The following is a 19,644-nucleotide window of genomic DNA, read 5'->3' on the forward strand; positions in this document are numbered from 1 at the left end:
AGCAGAAATTTTTAACAGGAAGGCTGATTAACCACTGGAACTAACTACCAGGGGAAGTTAACCAAACACAGGGTATTGGTCTCAATACAGGGGTGACTGGGAGAAATGTAATGGCATGTGATTTGCAGGTCAGACACTAGATTATCTATCTAATGGTTGCTTCTAGTCTTAAACTATCAGAATGAATCTGGGAGCTGGTCACCCCAAACTGCTACAGGTGAGGGTCTGTCAAGTTTGGCATTGTCAAGTCAACTGCTGGAGTGGTGGAGATGGATGGTTGCAAGTCAGTTATTAGCGTGGCTCATCCTTGGGTAGTAAAGATGGTTGATCACCCTGAAATAATAACCGGCTTTTAGCAAATGGACTTCCCAAGTTGTCCACTATTGTCTGCGCTCCCTGTGGGCATATGACTTACACCCCTGCTCTTGCAAAAAGTGGAATTTTTAGTGACCATAAATGATCAGAACTATGCATTTAGGTCTCATTATACATAACTGAACTTCCCCAATGTCACTAATATGCCTCTTAATATCATGTTGGCCCATTAGTTCATTACTGGCTAAAAGAAAAAAAATGCCACCTATTGAATCACCAGTACTCTGCTAGAGAAGCAGGAGCCTTACTTTTCCTTGGGGGTCTTGAATGACTAGTACACAGCATGACTGACCAGGCCAAACTTGTGAGATTATTATTTAATATTGTGTTAGGGTTCGGAGGCCCTGATCTCTCTACTAGTTACATGAATTAAACATAGTCCCTGCAATGAAGGGTTTGCAATCTATGAAAACAAGCAGCATGTGAAGAAGAGGGAAACAATCAAATATAAACAATCTTTATATACATACATATACGTGTGTGTGTATGCAATTAATATAATATTACATTTTTAAAATCTCCATTAAAAGAGTGTTAGGGTTACAGAGGCACCCACTCAGAAGTTAGGAAGTGCCAGATTTAGTTTGCTTGTGCAGCCTTAATTCAGCCCCCTTGTGTGTATGCGTTATGATACATTCTTTAATTACATTATTATCTTCTCTGTGTGCAGAGAGTTTTGCGACAATGTTATTTCTGCATATCTACTACAGCAGATTTTTTCAGTATGTAAAGGCATGTGCATCTTCATGTGAGGTTAAAATGGAGCCGTAAATGGATATTGCATATAATACTCCAACAGAGGGCCTTAGTTTTTACTGTGGATATGGATTACATAATGTCTAAGTCACCTCTACAAATGTAGACCAAGGTGGCAGTGGCCAGCAAGCACCACCATACGTATTGCCTGCTGTTGACGTTGCTGTATCAGTTGGCTTATTTGAAATATTATGACTGTCTTATTCCAGCTTTTATTGATATTACAAAAACCCACCACAGCTAGTACCAACTTGACACACTTGTCAGTTGGCTCAGGACAGAGACAGAGGAATGGAGAATGCATTTCTCTTTCATCTCTAGAGGTGGTACCTCCTTGTCAGAATGAAGGCCTCCAAACAAGACAATGCGGAGAAGCTTGCTATGCTGCTGCCTGTGCAGTACCTGTTTTGGGGATAAATATGAGAGTTCAGTCTCCAAGGACATTAACGCGGCACCTTTTTACCGTTCGTACGTTTTTTTAAACTTGAGATGAAAGTTGTTGTTTGTCACGTTCTTTTTGTTCTAGAAAGCTAAGCACAATAAAACCAGAGATTCTAGGTAAGCCTAATGCGTCTAGGAACCTCTGTTTTGGGGTGACAGACTTGAGAAACCTGAATGGAACCTGAGTTCGAGGACGTGTGCTACGCATTCAGAAAATCAGGCCCTCTTCATGGTGTTGCCGATTTGGGCACCTCAAAATGGAGGCATCCAAAATGACCAGTCACTTCTGAAAATCTTGGCTTTTGCCTACTATGGTTGAAATTTCCCCTGGGCAAATCCTAGAAGTGAGGACCATGCTTGGGAGCAAAATCTCTGAGTGTATGTTGATTTTGGTACACTTAGTTCCTGATCTACTTATAGTCTCAGCAACTTGGTTGCTCCCCTCTGCCCCCCTTTCCAAAAACTCCTGTATTTTCTCCTTGGACCATTGCTCTGCTTTTCAATCTTTCTACATACACTGTCTACTAAAATAGCTGCATTGTGTCTGTTAACTGTGAATAATAAATGAGCCTCTTAATCAGATGTGATTACATTTTCTATTTCTGATAACTGTCCAAAGATGTTAATTAAACACAATATCTTTGTATCCTGTGATCTTTGATAGCTTAATATTGGCAGAAAATTCCTTTGAACTAATGGCACCAGATATAACATGAGACAATGTATCCAGAGCTTCAGGGCATCTTTCCGGTTTAACGTCAAGAATAGAGTAAAAATAAGCCCCATGAAATAAGTTTTTTGTCTAGCCCCACAGGTATTCCAAATATCTTCTTAGTGACACTTTTAAAGCTGTGAAATATGGTTTGGTTCCCCAGGGAGGGAAGAGGAGTTATGTTTTAAAGAGATGCTACTAAGGCTGTGCCTAAAAATCTTGACCTACCTTAATATGTTTGCTTCATGCCTAAACTATTACCTTCAGGATTATTTTGAAAACAGATTTTTCATGTTACTGAGGGCCTCAATCTGATCTACTGAAGCACTGAGCAGTTAGCAGCTGACAGAAGTCTTTCTGTGGGAGTTCATAAGTAGATGGGTATTTTGGGGGCAAGGGAGTTGATGGTTTCCTCCCTTTCCTGTCTTTTTTTTTTCCCCCGTAGGAATAAGATCTTGGAGAAGAAACCAATGATGGCTTATGAGATAGCACTAGAAAGAATGCACATCATTCTTGAATGGGTATCTGATGGAAGCTACTTATCCAGGAAATGTCACTTGGTAGAGCTCGTGGCAGAGAAGATCCAAGGATTGGAGATGCAGCTGGAGACAATGAGGAAATTCAGACAGAGATTTGAAGGTATAATATAGGAGAAGAGGTGGTAGAGACAACACAAGATTTGTGGATACCTGCCAAACGAAAGGACCTGGAGGATGGACTGCCAGAAAAGGAGGGTGATCCATGGAAGAATGTGACCATGAGGACAAGGTGGAGGAAGAGACCAGCTAGTAGTGATGAAATCAAGTTGAGTAACCGGTTTGCTGCACTGGTGAAAGAGGAAAAGAAACAGGCAGAAGATGGGGTGTGAAAAAGAAGGGGAGCCAGTACCTGCAGAAGAGATGATGGAGATAGCCAGGGACTGGAGCCTGAGTTAAAATGAGGATGAAATGAGGATGATGTTCAGGATGCTGCAAGAGAGAGCATAAAACAGATTTATACGAACACCAGGAAGAGATGGGTCTATGTGAGCGAGGACTCCATACTCCTGAATCGACAGGCCTGTCACCAAACCAGACCCAGAGAACAGAAGTGTGCTGTCTTCCAGGAGCAAGGATGCAAGATGTGGACATGAGGCTTGAGAGAATTCTGATGAGAGCGGGGAAAAATCCATTGTGCTACATGTTGGGACAAATAACACTGCTAGATTCCCAGGTGACTGTATCAAGGACAGTTATAATCAGATAGGTAAGACATTTAAAGAAGTGGAAGCTCAGGTGATTTTCAGCTTCTGGTTCCTAGAGAAGGAGAACAAAGGCATGTCAAGATAATGAAAGTCAACAGATGTGTCAACGGTTGGTGCTATGAGGAAGGTTTTAGGATGATTCACCATTGAGAGGCATTCACAGAAAGAACATTCTTTTTGACTGATGGACTCCACTTGAGTATTTGAGGTATTAATCTTCTGGAATCGAGGATGGCATGATTGTTAAGAAGGTAGGATATGAGGAGGGAAGGCAGGGAGAGACTCATAAAACCTCCATGCTTGGCTTCAATACACAGGAGCAGGAAAATCTGCTAAATCAAGAGATAGTAAGGAATAATGGAACACCACAAGCTAAAAAACTGGGTGAGGTCCAAAAAAAACCCAACTGAAATACTTGTACATGAATGCAAGGCATCTAGGCAATAAAATTGAGGAACTGAAATTACTGATGCAGGAGGTCAAACCAGATGATATAGGAATTACAGAAACATGGTGGAATAACATTCATGACAGGAATACAGGTAATGAATAGTATGTGCTGTTTAGGAGAGGTTAGAATAAAAGTAAAGGAGGTGGGGTACCATTGTACATCAAAGATGTACTGTAAAGAAATACAAAGTGATAGTATGGACAAAAGAGAATGTATTTGGGTTGAAATCACTTTGGGGGAAGGATTGTGAAAGAGGTTCTTTTGGGATAGTGTTAGGAGTCTGACTTGGATATGGATAGTGATCTTTTTAATCTTATTAGGGAAATATTTTTGGGAATTGTCATAATGGGAGATTTTAACTTCACAGATATAGATCGGAGAATAAATTATATTAATACTGGATGTGATAGTTTTCTTCATGAAATTGTCACTGAAACAACAAGAGGCTATGTAATTTTCGTGAGGACTTCATAAGAAATAGCCTTGGATCAAGTGATCATGAATTTATTCAGTTTAAATTAAATGGAAAGATAAGATGCTCATCATCTATGATTTCTTGATTTCAAAAGGAAAAACTTTGTGATATTAAGGGAACTAGTTAGAGAAGTCAGCTGGACTGAAGAGTTTAAGGACTTAAATGTAGGGGAGGCTTGGAGTTTCTCCATATCAAGTATATGAAAACTTTTTGAAAATTGCAACCCAAGAAAGGAGAAAAGACATGTAGGAAAAGGCTCCAGACGCAACTGAATGAAGAACCACATAAATCAAGTTATTAGGAGTAAGCAGAGATCCTATAGAGAATAGAAAAAGGGGATGATCAGCAAAGAAAGCTACATCCCGGAGATTAGAAAATGTAGGAATAAAGTGAGAATTTCTAAAGGTTCAGCGGAATTAGCTCTTACCAAGGAAATTAAAATAAATAATAAGAGGCTTTATAAGTGTGTGTGTGTATAATATATATATTGTGACAGGGTCAGGCCAGATAGCTACAAAAGAGTGGTTGAAAGTAGATACATTAGTTCCAGGTTAAGCAGGTCCCTTTTCCTTGGGTAAGATAACTGGGACTATTCCAGAACACTCAGGAACTTTCTAGAACTAATTAAGGCAGGCAGGCTAATTAGGACACCTGTACCTAACTGGGAAGCTGCTACAATTAATTAAGGCTAATCAGGACATCTGGTTTAAAAAGGCTGTCACTCCAGTTAGTGAGGTGTGCGTGTAAGGAGCTGGGAGTGAGAGGGCATGCTGCTGGAGGACTGAGGAGTACAAGCGTTAACAGACATCAGGAGGAAGGTCCTGTGGTGAGGACAAAGAAGGTGTTGGGAGGAGGCCAAGGGGAAGTAGCCCAGGGAATTGTAGCTGTCGTACAGCTGTTCCAGAAGGCACTCTAGACAGCTGCAGTCAACAGGGCCCTGGGCTGGAACCCAGAGTAGAGGGCAGGCCCGGGTTCCCCCCAAACCTCCCAACTCTTGACCCAACACAGGAGCTTCCACCAGAGGTGAGGGTCTCTGAGCTGGTCCCCGACCCACATGGTGGATCAGCAGAAACTGCAAGGATTGTTCTTACTCTTTTTTTCCCCATGCTGGCCAGTGGTGAGGTTATCTGAGTGAACGGCAGTTTGAGCCATGAAAGTGGCCAAACTAAGGGCTGCCATGAATCTCTGAGGCAAGCAAAATCCGCCAATAAGTGCAGGACCCACCAAGGTAGAGGAGGAACTTTGTCACTACATATAAATATATGAAAAGAGAGACTAAGGAAGGATGAAGCCAGGCTACTATGGAGGGGGAGGGGATTAAAGATAATCTCGGTATGGCCCAAAAATTAAATAAATACTTTACCTCGGGTTTTCAAGAAGGGATGATAAGATGGAGCATGGGCATGAAGGCAATTCACTTGATGGAAATGAATGCCTATACATGGAAATTACCATATCTGATGTAGAAGAAAAACATAGAGCTTAAATCAGGGGGACCGGATGATTTGCAGTCTAGAATATTGAAAGAACTGGCACATGAAATTGCTAGTGCTGTGGCAAGGATTTTTAATAAATCTCTGTATATGGTACTACCCCATGATGAATGGAAGATAGTTAATGTCATATCCATATTTCAGAAATGAAAAAAATGATCTGGGCAATTACTGATCTGTTAGTCTGATCTCAGCAATATGCAAGGCTTTGGAACAAACTGTGAAGGAAAGAACAATTTAAATTCACAGAAGTAAATGGTTAACACAATATGGGTTTATAGGAGACATACACTGCTGCATGAAGGGGACTCCTGTCCGGGAACATGCAAGCCACTTGCACACTAGCGAGATCAGGAACAGCTGCTGGTGAGCCTGGTGCCTGCCCCCATGGGCAGGGCTAGGGGCAATACAGCTACACTGGAGGAGCTACCTGGACCGGTTGCTGGCTCCTGCGAGCGGCAGCCTGACGTGCTGCTGCTTCGCTGCTGCGGTTCCTGGAAGAGCCCTGCAGTTCTGTGGGTGTGCACTTTATATCCATGGATATAAATTTTGTATGCACGCTGGCAGGCAATTCTTCAGTAAAATTAAATGGTTAAAGTAAATCATAGACATTACAGTTGATTTCAGAGTCTGTAGGTCAGGATAATAGCAGTCATGTTAAATCTGCCCGTTTGTAGTCTCTCTGGTACATCTAAAAGATTGGAGCCCTCAGTCTATTGTTCAAAGCTCCCTTTGTTAGAAATCACAGTCCAGAGATGTGGAACAGGAAAGAGGCAAGGAGGTGATATCACAGTCTCAAATATGTACCTCCCAAACCATGTGCATTGAAAAGTACTAGCTCAAACATGGAGTCAAGGATCACATATTCTACAAGCCCTTCTGAGTCATGGGCATCCATTGTCCATATGCTCTCTCTCAGGCGTCCTTGGGAGGAGCCCACTGGAAGATTCCCCTTAATGGCCCATCAACACATAGCTGGCTAGTCTTGATGTAAATCTGTCTTGTGGGTATTACCCAAGAACAAATGTTTAGTAACAAGCATACAGTAAAATTTCATAACTTCATACACAGTGGTGATATACACATTTCAACAGGATAATAATAGTAGATTATAACTTCTCCAGTGACACTTACATGGCATATTTTGTACAAAATTTAGTGCAATTGTGTGACAGTGCTGACAATACTGGTATAGACTGTCAACTTCCTTTTTATACAGTGGTTAAGTGTATAGACTTGATGGAATGCTTGTAAGATGCTGCATGTATTAATCCTACATATAATATCGGTATCCCATGCTGTAAGGTAATACTTTAGTGTTTGCTCTATAACTGTAAAATGTTTGTTCTCAAACTCTGTAATTCACCAAACAGGAAAAAAAAACTTCACCTAATGCAAAATGCTGGATTCCTACAGAAGGTTTTATCTCCTGTCCATCAGGAAGGACTATCAAATCCAAAAAGAAAAGGATGCATCCGATGAAGTGAGCTGTAGCTCACGAAAGCTTATGCTCAAATAAATTGGTTAGTCTCTAAGGTGCCACAAGTACTCCTTTTCTTTTTGCGAATACAGACTAACACGGCTGTTACTCTGAAACCTATCAAATCCAAATGGGCCTTCGTGGAACAAAGACTTGTTGATTGCTCCCCACCCATGAAGAGGTTATGTGCAAAAGTGCTTGTCCCATCATCGTGGACTCTAGGAAGATGGGGATAAAAATCCCTGACCAGATGGAATTAGGGATTCTTTATGCTGTCTGGACTCCTGACCATAAGCAAAAGTTCCCCAAGCTGCTTGGCTTGGGTTAGCCCAAAAGGACATAAAAGCTTGCTTATTATAGAAGTTCCTATTACCTTTTGAATTTAAGATTGTACCACATGTGTGTTTGTGTGCTTATCTGTTTTAACCTTGTAAATAACTCGTTTCTTTTTCTTACTTAAATCCTTAATTAGTTTATGATAGGATTGGCTACATGCCTTGTCTTTGGTGTGAGATCTAAGGTGAATATTGACCTTGATAAGTCACTGATCCTTTGGGACTATGAGTAACCTAAATATTTTGTGATCTTTGGTGTTAAGTGACTATTTATCACAGTCAAGCTTGCCTGGGTGGCAAAATAGATCGAAATGCCCAAGGGGACTGTCTGTGACTCCATGTTAAGGCTGTATAGTGTCTGAGGAGTTTACCCTTGTTACTTGGTTGGTGAAATCTAAGTATAGAACTCACAACCAGGTTCGGGTATGTGCTCTGCTTCTTAACATTTTGCCCTGAGGTTGGTATTCTTGCTCATGAGCCACTCCAGACAGCATGACAGGGCTTGCTTCCAGTTTGTCATATGTTCCTAACGCTAATGCTTTGGGGTTTCTGCCAGCCAGAAAGGGATTTTTTCCCCCCTCAGTGTATTCTGGAAGGGGTTGTTTATATTCTTCCTTTGAAACGTCTGGGATGGCCACTGCTGAAGACGGGACATTGGGCTAGGGCTTTGAGGTGGCACTGAGCAGTCTCTCTCTTCGGTGCTTGGCTGGCTGGTTCTTGGTCACATGCTTAGGGTCTAGTTAATGGCCATATGTGCAGTCGGGAAGGAATTTTCCCACTGATCAGATTGGCAGTGACCTTGGGGATTTTTTGCTGCCTTCTGCAACACATGAGTGCGGGTCACTTGCAAGGATTATCAAGGATTATCACTTAATCATTTACCTACTATTGTTTGTGCATCAAGTACTGGTGCACCTCGGTCCTTTCCATTCTCTGCCTGTGGCACATAATAGTGTAGTCTTCTGTGGTTGTCATACTTCAGTCTAATTTTGGTTGTTCGGTTTAGTGTGTAGTGCTGGATAGTGCTGATGGCCTGTGATATACTGGAGGTGAGACTAGATGATATTTTCCTTTCTGGCCCCATCTCTCTGACTCTAAATCAGTGGCAGTTTTGCTGAGGGGATGGGACTGAGGCAATAATAAAGGGGTCTGGCCTATGTGTTGTTATAACTGATTCATGGTTCATGTGTACCGCTTTAAACCAGTGAAACCAATGGATGGAAATTAGTATACATGCCATTGCAGTGCAGAAGTGCAGTATGTTTGTGATGGGCTTCTATCACTTTCCTTAGGACGTTGTTGTACAGGGGTGGCCAACCTGAGCCTGAGAAGGAGCCAGAATTTACCAGTGTACATTGCCAAAGAGCCACAGTAATATGTCAGCAGCCCCACATCAGCTCCTCCACTCCCACTCCCAGACCCTCCCACCCACCAGCAGCCCAGCCAATCAGCGCCTCTCCCTCCCTCCCCGCACCTCCCAATCAGCTGTTTCGTGGCGTGCAGGAGGTTCGGAGGGGTAGGGGGAGGAGCGAGGGCATAGCAGGTTCAGGGAAGGAGGCGGGAAGGGGTGGGATGGGGCAGGGTCTGTGGCAGAGCCAGGGGTTGAGCAGTGAGCACCCCACGGCACATTGGAAAGTTGGCGCCTGTAGCTCCAGCCCCGGAGTCGGTGCCTGTACAAGGAGCCGCATATTAACTTCTGAAGAGCTGCATGTGGCTCCGGAGCCACAGGCTGGCCACCTCTGGTTTACTAAGTCACCCTCAGAAAGTCTTACTTTGAGTCCAATCTGAGATTCATCAACCTGAGAGCTGCAACAAGTTGGCTGTTGGTGTAAATCCTGGCTGATTTGTAGGACTTCAGACCAAAAGGGACCATTATGATCACCTAGTCTGACCTCCTGCGTGACACAAGCCATAGAATTTCATCCATTGATTCCTGCAATGGAGAGAATTGTCTTTCCCAGCTATGTAAGTGTATGCTATCAAGTCCAGCTGAAATACAGCATATATTTTATCAAGACATACAGTCTCAATTTTGACTTCCAAATGAAGATAAATTTACTGCGTTCCTTGCTAAGCTGTTCCAGTGGTTCCATCCTGTGTCTAATATGAATTTTTCTAATTTAATCCTCCAGCTGTTGAATCTTGTTTGCCTTTCACTGCTATATTCAAGGCCACCCTAATGTCAGATAGCTTCTCTCTGTGTAGACAGTACTTAAGCCTGTTGTTGTTGATGTTTTTAATTAATGGTATTGCAGTAGATCCTATCGGACCATTCCAGGACAAGAGCCCAGTTGCACTAGGCATTGTATGAAGAAATACAATAATAAGATGACAGCCCCTGCCCCAGAAAGCTCTCATCACTATGGCAAGATGCAGGAGGTAAATAAGAGAAACAAAGGGGATGGAAAAGGAATGGTGTGATTACCCTAAAGCAAGCAAGCATGCCTGCCATCCCCACTAGTGGTTTTTTTTTTTTTTGGGGGGGGGGGGGGGGAGATCTCCTCATGCAGAAGCCACTGCTGACACAGGTAGAAGAGACAAGTTTCAAGAGTTTCCCCCCTCTGCCATTAGTGAATAATCTGCCATATGAAAGTAGAGAATAATCAACAGGAGGCACAGGATGGGGGATGAAGTCTCCCAAATCCTTTCCTTGCTTCCAGAAGCACTCCTACTACTGTCAGAAATGGGAGGAAATAGCTGAAGATGTTTTGGTGAAGCTGCTTCCCTGCCCAGCTCTCTGCCAGCTGTCCCCCAACTCTGTTAACAGCCCTTAAAACAACTGGCCACCTGAATGGCACCTGTAAAAAGGGAGCTAATGCCCACTTTATAGAGAAGTGAAGCAGATCGCCCCAACATCCTCTTGCCAGTAACAAGCATAGGTGGACCAGTATGGGGGAATGAGGCATAGGCAGGTAACAAGAGGTGGTATGGGTTAGAGTGGACATCCTGGGTGGCTGTCACAAGGGACAAGATACGGGAAGTTGTGTTAGTGGGAAAGACCCTCTCTGGTGGGTTTTATGCCCTGGTGCACCTATTTAGTTATTGCTAGCTATGCAATGGTGTTTAAATCAGAACAGGAGTTTGCCAACACTAATAAAATTTTCCAAAAGCTTTTGTGTTTTTACTGAGGAAGGATATGTTTAACTAGGATATGTTGTAACATTCATTAAAATGCTTGTAAAGGGGCAATGTGTTCTATTGAAATAATGTTTGTTTAAAAAAATACAGGTGGTTGTTACTAAGAATGTATAAATGTACTGCAAGACAGGTAGCTTTTTTGTTTTAAAATTATATTAAAAATTAATACCGTTTTCTGAAAGGTGCATGATTTACTACATGGGGCCTGATTCAATGCCCATTGAAGTCAATGGAAAAACTCCCATTGACTGTCAAGGGAGCTGGATCATGACCCTGAAGAATTCCCACACTATTAGCAAGGACCGTGAGAGCTACTCTGTACAGCAGGGGTCGGCAACCTTCGGCACGCAGCCTATCAGGGTAATCCATTGGCAGGTTGCGAGACATTTTGTGTATGTTGACCGTCCGCAGGCTGCTGTTCCCAGCCAATGGGAGCTGCGGGGGGGGGCGTGCCTGTGGACGGTAAACGTAAACAAAATGTCTTGTGGCCTGCCAGCAGAGTACCCTGATGGGCCACGTGCTGAAGGTTGCTGACCCCTGCTGTACAGCCTGAATCATAAACAAAGAAATAACAGTCAGCCTCTAAGGATGAGGGGGCATTCGAGTCTCCAGGCTCATTCAGTCTATGACCTTTCTGCTGAGACTGCCAGGTGCCAACTGGTACCAGGTATGGGGATGGCTTTTATGAAACGGATACCTTTGCACTAGAACTGGGCTGAGGCTACCAATTCATTTCCTATTCATTAGGTCATTGAAGAGCAATCGTGCAGCATCCACTTTTCAACTGGTCACCTTGTAGCCTTATCTTTAGTTATGGGTTACTTTAACTAATTACCTATCCCGATGGTGAGGGTTTTACACCTACTTTCATCTGTGAGAGTTCAGACCCCAAGATCGAGTAGAGAGGTTATCAATAGAAGAGGGACCCCTCAGAGTACAACAGAGACTTCATAGTGCTCTTGCTAAAATCATTACTTTTTATTAACCAATCAATCAGTGCACACACTGCAGTGTGGTAAAGGAACAAGAGACCAATACAGAATGCATAATATTTACATTACTCACACTGTGCCTTGTGGAAAAACTCGAAATGTTAGTTCTCATCCTCATGGCCATCACCGTTATCACCATATCCTTCTGGTATCTTTTCCCCCCTCTCCCCGCCCCATCAAAGCACACAGGTTGTGTGTGATGCAGCTTTTATAGTACCTTGGACTGTTGCCTGCTTTGCTTCATGCATATTTTTGAAGGTATTAACCTCTCCCTTATTTGAACTTCCACACCCCACTACTTTTGGGGTATGCCATTTTTCATAGGCTAACTCATTGGTTCCCCTTACACTCATTACCACTTATGTCACTTTATCGCCATAGTAACAGGCCGTTACCTTAAGGAAGTCTCTAACATTTCACCTTGCTACCAATAGTCATCTTGCAGTGTCTGCTAATCTCTTGTAGACGTTATTATCCAAACTCAGTAGTTAACTTTCAAAACATCAGCATATCACAAATAAAGACACAAACTCAGCATGATTATTATTAATTTACTTATGCTAATTTGTTCTAAATCCTAATTTTGCTAAACTAAATATTTTACAGGCCTGTAGGCCCAGTAATGCAATATTAATAATCTTTATATCTCATCTCTGTATCCTAAATATACCTAATGCCTTTTATCCTTGGCTACAACCTGGAGGTAAGACACTGTTATTTCATTACAAATCCTCTAAACTATCTCTAGTCTCCCTTAAGCGGTGTGTATTTAAAATCAATATAATCTCCCTGTAGCACCCCTGAAGCAAAGTCACAGAATAAAAACAATGCGGCAGAGTTTGGCTCAAAAGGAGGCATTAGAGATGAAGCTGATGCCAGAGGTCAGGATATTGTACATCCTATATCTCAGAGCTTTTGGTGCTCCAAACAAGAATCAATTCTGCTGCCACAAAGAGGATCACAAGTAGTGAGGAAAACTCCTTCTAAAAGTCTCTATCAAACTGACAGTTTTTGAACTTCACATAAAAGAAAAGGTGGCAATGGAAGCACATGGTGGTGTTTGACTTTCTATTACTAGGATCTATAAATCATTCTCTAACTACTGTGTGATCTGGACATGTGTTTATCAAAACTAGTATGTTTCCATGACAGTAATGTACAGTCAATCCAATCAATAGTATGCTGATTGGAGTGGATACTTTTTTTTTTTTTTTTTGGTAAGCGTATGTCCACTAAGATAGACATATACAAACTTGTGGGATTTTTTCTTTCATTATTATCTGTCATTGCAGTGTCTGCCAGTCAAGCATGTGATGTTTCACTGAGGATTAATAACCAAAGGGATGTTGATGACCCTGGTGAGAAAAGAACTATTAACACCAGCAAGTGCTCAATTCCCTGGAAAATTCCTTGTGGTTGTTGAAAGAGTGGTTGTTACTAGAGTAACCACTCTTTAATGTGAAAAATAATCCTTGTAGCTACTTTCTTTGGTACTCTTCCATCATCACTAGGTAATAGAATGTAACTCTGTTGTCCTCAGACAAGCATCTGATGACACCAACAGTGAATTTGTCCCAATAAGTTTAAATAGTGCCCTTCCTATGCCAGTAGCCAATCCAAGTTATAATTGTACAGCAGCCAACCCAGATTATAACTGTATTTTTGATAATGGTCTGTCATTAGACCTAAGTTTCCTTTATTATCAGTTTAAATCAGGACGCTTAGGAATACCCCCCGCCCTTCATCTGATACTCTTGAGAGAGTTCTGCACCAAAAAATTTAAAATTCTGTGCCCCCAACAAATAAAAATCTGTCCACAATATTTCAAAATTCTGCACATTTTATTAGTCAATAAATAAAATATGGAGGCTCCAGCATGGTAGTGGGGGGCACAGGCCACTGGCTGCACGAAGGTGGGAGATCACCCTGCAGCCCTCCTACCCCCTCCCCACCCTGGGACACAAACTTGACGGTGAGGCTGCACCCAACCCTGACACAGCTTAAGGGCCAAGCCTGCCTCAAAAACATCATGAGGCCCTGCCCCTCCAAGCCAGGTGCACCAATATAGGAAGTGAGAGAGACAGAATCTTGCACACATGCCCAGCCCTGACCCCAGGGGTGGAGCAGGCAGGCTCAGCCCAGCAGGATCTTACTGTGGGGGTGGGGATCCAGGTGTGGGGTGAGAGGGTTCTGTGGGGGGCTTAGTGGGAGTCCAGGTATGGGGGGGAATCTGGATGCACAAAGGCTTGGTGGTGGTTCCAGGTGCAGGGGGAATGGGACTCTGCAAGGGGGTCCAGGTGAAGGTGGTTGGGAGGGAGGGACTGGGTGTGGGGGGTTGGGGCTTAGCAGGGGAATCTGAGAGTGGGAGGCTCAGCGGGAGGGGGTCTGGGTGGTGGAGAAGTGGGGTTTGGTGGGGTGGGAGTCTGGGTGCAGCTCTTTGGGGCTCGGTGGGGTTGGAGTCTGGGTGCAGGGGGTTCATTGGGGTGGTCCAGGTGCAGGGGGGTGGGCTTGTTGGGGTGGGGGTTCGAGTGCAGGGAACTTAGTAGGGGTGGTCTGGGTGCAGGGGTGGGGTCTGGATGAAGGGGGGTCTGGGTGTAAGGGAACTCCAGATGCAGAGGATAAGGCTTGGTGGAGGGTGGTTCTGGGTGCAAGGGCCTCAGTGGGAAAGATCTGGGTGCTGGAGAAATGAGGCTTGGCATGGAGGCGTCTGGTTATGGGGGAGTGCAGGTGGACAGGGAGCAGCTCCCTATACAGTGACCCCGCCACCTGCAGCTGAGGAGTGATGGGGACAGGAGGTGGGGGGCAGTGCAGAGCTTCCTGTAGCCAGGGGTGGGTCTGGCCTGGACCCAGCCACTCCTTGCAGCGGAAGGAGAAGTCTCATCCTGACCAGCCAGGACAAGCAGCTGAGCTTGGAGCAGGGTAGGAGCCACCGGCCGGGGCGTCCCCAGCTATTCCCCTCCCCCCCCCCCCCCCCCCAGTGATTTCTCTCTCCGCCGGCTGCTCTGGACACGCAAAACAATGCACTGGCACTGTTGGTGAGGGGTGCATGGCTCATGGCTTCCCTTTGCTTCCCCATCAGAAATCATTTTTCTTTGGGGAAGCAAAGAAATCTGTGAGGAACATGAATTCTGTGCACGCACAGTGGTGCAGAATTCCCTTAGGAGTAATACAAAAACCACATTACCTTTAGCTGAAAGAAGTTGCTTGTCATTTGCTCAGCTTTGCCCTTGCCAGTTCATTTTGTAAGAGGAGTTCAGAATGATTCTAGCAGATAGAAGCAGCCCTGCAAAAGTAGCACTTCAATGGTCTATTTATAGAGTGGATTAGGAGAAGATGTGAAGCAAGGATTTCACTTGCAGGTCAGGGATGGAGAGGAATGTTTTAGGACTAAGTTGAAGGTATGTCAATTGACCCTTGTCTTTCCAAATGTAAAGAGAGTTTTTAATTACCTAAATCTTCTGAGAAAGAAGAGTACCTACCTGTGGCACAGAGCTAATGGCTTCACAAATATCCAGTAATAGTAACAATACAGCTGTATCCTTCTACTCATCAAGAAATTATTTTTTCCAGTACTTCACAGTAAATGAAATTTGGCTCGTTCTCCTCATAGTCATCTAGTTCACTGTAAGTAAATATTTCTTTCAAAATCTATGGGTAAATACCAAACCCTATGTGTGTGCGTCGTCACAGAAGGAAGGGTCAATTGTATAACTCTAGCTATATATTTCCAAGCGTCAGAAAACAGAAAAACACTTCAAAATAGAAGTGAGTAGAGCCATATGGTTAGAATTTACAAGTACATGCACACACTGTAAACTTTGGCCTTGATTCTACAAGCTGTTCCATGTAAGAGGACTTCTGCACCCATGCGGGACCCCATTGTCTTAATGGGTCTATTTTCCTTTGAGATATTATTTCTGGTCTCATTTTTGGGTGGAATTATATTCTGTAGGCCATACGATGCTGTAACAGGGGAATCTGTCTATGAATGGCATCTCCCCACAGCAGGGCCGGATTAAGGCAGAAGCTTTAGGGGCTGCAGGCCAGGGCCCCGGCTCAAGGGGGGCCGTCCAAAAATAAATCACAGGCAGCAATCTCCGGGCCGCTAAAAGGGGTGCTCAGGCAGGCTGCCTGCATGCACTGGCCCTACGCTGGTCCCAGAAGCCGCCGGCTGCTGGCATGTCTCTGGCACGTTGCTAGCAGTGGGGGAGACAGCTCCGCGCACTGCCCCCCACCCCCAACACCATCCCCGCAGCTCCCATCTGCCAGTTCCTGGCCCATGGGAGCTATGGGGGCAGCACTTGTGGGCGCAGGCAGCACACAGAGACCTGCTGTCCCTTTCCCCCCAGGGACTGCAGAGATGTGTCAGCAGCCATCCGCTTCCAGGAGTGGCGAGGGGCTATGGCAGGCAGGCAGCCTGAGCACTGCTGCACCGCCAGCTGGGAGCTGCCTGTGGTAAGCGCCTCCTGGCCAGAGCCTGCACCTCGCATCCCCTCCTGCACCCCAACCCCCTGCCCCAGTTCGGAGCCCCCTCCTGCACCCAAACTCCCTCCCAGAAGACTCCACGCCCCCTCCTGTACCCAAACTCCCTCCCAGGAAAAATATTTGTATACAGGGACCCCAGAAAATCTAATAGCCCCGGGTCCACAGGAGAGTTAATCCATCCCAGCCCCGCAGCACCCTTGCATAATAGGAACTGGACTGGCCTTAAGGATATGTCTACACAGCAGAGAAAAACCCACGGCTGGCCTGTGCCAGCTGATTTGGACTTGCGGGGCTTGGGCTTTGGGGCTGTTTCATTGCTATGTAGGCTTCCAGGATTGGTCTTGAGCCCAAGCTCTGGGACCCTCCCACCCTGCAGGGTCCTAGCACCTGTGCTCGAGACTGAGCCCAGACAGCTATGTAGCAGTGAAACAGCCCCAAAGCCCGAGCCTTGGGAACCTGAATCAGCTGGCATGGGCTAGCCGTGGGTTTTCTTTGCTGTGTAGACATACCTCAAGTTGCCATGTTTCCACAGTGACCAAACCAGTCATTTCTGGTTTTTTTAAGGCCAGCTTTTCTATTGTGTCTGACTGTAGAAAATAGTCACCGTCTTATTTAAATGGTACAAAATGCTGTCAGAAAAAAAAATACATTTTTTTTGTTGTCCTGTTCAAAGCTGATAGAGAGACAAGAGGAATTAGTATTTGTTCTGTGTTTGTGTAGAACCTAGCACAATAGTGTCCTGCTTCTTGAATAGAATTCATAGGCACTATAGTAGTACAAATAATAACCAAGCATAATGATAGTTTTTAAAAATTCAGATCACCTTACATTTTAGTTTCTTAAGGGAAAGGGGACCCAAGAAGATAAAATCTCAGATATTTTTCTTGCATGAGAATATTGAAGAATGGGGACAAGCATATTAAAACCAATGGTACATAACAAGTTGCAAACTCTTCCAAATCACATTCATACATAATTAAAAAGTAATTAAACTTGTTAAAGAATGAGCATGGTCTTTTTCTCTAATATAAATATTTCATACTTAAATAATTTATGGGGTCACAACACATTGCAAGACTGGAAAGCACTCTTTTAAGAGTCTGATTGAGGTGGATCACTGGGGAAATGTGCTTATCTTGAAACCAATATGCCCAGATCTGCTACAATCGAGTATGTGTTTTATTTTTATTGTTATTGAACCTAGCACATTTTGTTTGCTCTCCAGGATCTTATACAAGTTTTGATATATAAAGGGAAAAGTTTCTCTGCATAATATTATTTCTCTAGTATATCAGCCTAACTGTTTCTGGTAGGTACTTGAATAAGTAACATTAGGGCATGAATAGCTGAGGAATATGCTTTCCTTTCACATTTCAGAGTACAGGGCTTGAGGCGACTAGCTCTTAAGGATATATAGAGAAGTAATTCTTAGTGACCCAGAGTCAAATCTTGGCGCTGCTGGTTGGACACAGCTGGAGTTAAGAATTGGGGGCCAGATTATCCCTCCCCTGGAAATATCCACAGGAGGAAGCTGGGGGGAGGCAAACTCAGATCCTTCTCTTGGGATTAAAGAAGAGAGACTTTGCCCTGCCATCATGTCACAAATGGCCAATGGGCAGGCTATTAAGCCTCCAGAAATTGTGCATGTCTCAAGTTCTACTGAAGTCATTTGCACTGAAGGCGCGCGCGCACACACACAGACCATGCCTGCGACTCCTCTCCTCTGATCATCAACATGGCTCCTGTGAAACCTTCCTTCCAGAGCTTTTTTGCCAGGGACTACTCTGGAAACTCCCAAACAGAGAGGCTGCACACTGCAAAGGAGGCTCTGAAGAACAGTTAACTTAGCATGTGGGCAAGTAAATACCCCAGATTCTGAAACACATGAATTTCCACTAGAACTAAGAGTTCGTTTTCCCTTGAAACATTGTTTTAGGTGTCTGAGGCATGTTAGGTTTTTAATAACCTGTTGTTGTGATGGGGCCCCCAGGGTACCTGGAACTTGGGACAGCTGTGCCCCCTTAACTTTCCAGCCTGGACGAACTCTTACTCTGCTTTGCTAGGGACAAGCCACAAATCTCTCGAGGTGCTGTGATCACTCAGTTAACAATAGGCAGGGGCACACCTAGCTTGACTCAAGGACACACCCAGTGCTCTCTAAGACACTCATGAATCATACACAGGGAAACACCATCAAATCCCTCTAGCCTTGCACCCCAGAAATGTGCTGTCTTACACTGCTCAAGACCTTCTCTTGAACAGTGCAAGCTCATTAGTTAGTTCACCACTTTATCACAGGATAGTGGACATGCACCAGATTTTTGTAATCTGAGCAGATTTCCCAAGCACTTTAGACAAATTCACTGGTAAAACATTAAAATTTATTAACCAAAGAAAGATAGATTTCAGAGTAACAGCCGTGTTAGTCTGTATTCGCAAAACGAAAAGGAGTACTTGTGGCACCTTAGAGACTAACCAGTTCATTAAATTGGTTAGTTTCTAAGGTGCCACAAGTACTCCTTTTCTTTTTGAGAAAGATAGAGGTTAAGTGATTATAAGTGGTAGGCATAAAGGTCAGAGAGAGTTACCTAAGAAAATAAAAAGCAAACACACAATCTAAATCCTAAACTTTCAGACGAAGCAGGATTTGAATCAAACAGCTTTTCTCACCCCCACTGGACCTTGCCAGGCAAGTTACAGTTCTTAATACACAGGCTGGGACCAATCTGCTCAGTTGAAAATCTTTGTATTCCCAGCGTTCTTGTTTCCTTCAGTGTAGATGGGGGAGGAGAGAGGTGGTCTCAGGATGCCACTGTCCCTTATTTTATACTCTCAATTCATGTCCCAGGAAAGATACTGACCCAGGCATGTCCTTGTCGACCTTGCTAAGTCACATAGTTGAGCAATGCATAGTTACGCAACTGTCTCTTACAGAATTGTAAATTTCTTGTTTACAATTCCCCTGGTGGTCAATGGCTTGTGATGGTCGCTTAACGCCCATTTGGGTGTGTCTCACCACCTTTGTTGTCACTGGAGAGCTAGCAGTGGTGTCTCCCAAACATATTTCAATGACAACCATATAACAAAATCTCAAAACTTCATACGCACTAATGATATATGTATTTTGACAGAACAATGAGTTTCATAATATCATGACCTTTCACATGGTATCTTACATGGCATGCTTTGTATGAAATATCACAATCCTATATACATGATAAATATGGGGGTTATAGGTGAAACTTTGAGGTCCAGTGCGTCACAATTG

The 19,644-nt window shown here is 43.9% G+C and overlaps 1 protein-coding gene across 2 annotated transcripts in view; it reads left to right on the top strand.

The window, feature by feature from the left end:
* Positions 1-19,644, top strand: part of CYYR1 (cysteine and tyrosine rich 1) — an 82,019-nt gene that overhangs the window by 14,626 nt on the left and 47,749 nt on the right. Inside the window, exon 3 of one of the 2 annotated variants that reach the window (XM_074971183.1) lies at positions 2,730-3,517. The exons of the other annotated variant lie outside the window; for it this stretch is intronic. Coding sequence (XP_074827284.1) covers positions 2,730-2,934 — 205 coding nt within the window. The 3' untranslated portion in view covers positions 2,935-3,517. Of the gene's footprint in view, positions 1-2,729; positions 3,518-19,644 lie in introns of those variants that run through there. 2 annotated transcript variants of the gene reach the window in all.

This window comes from Natator depressus, chromosome 1, assembly GCF_965152275.1.
Source record: "Natator depressus isolate rNatDep1 chromosome 1, rNatDep2.hap1, whole genome shotgun sequence".
Classification (NCBI taxonomy): Eukaryota; Metazoa; Chordata; order Testudines; family Cheloniidae; genus Natator; species Natator depressus.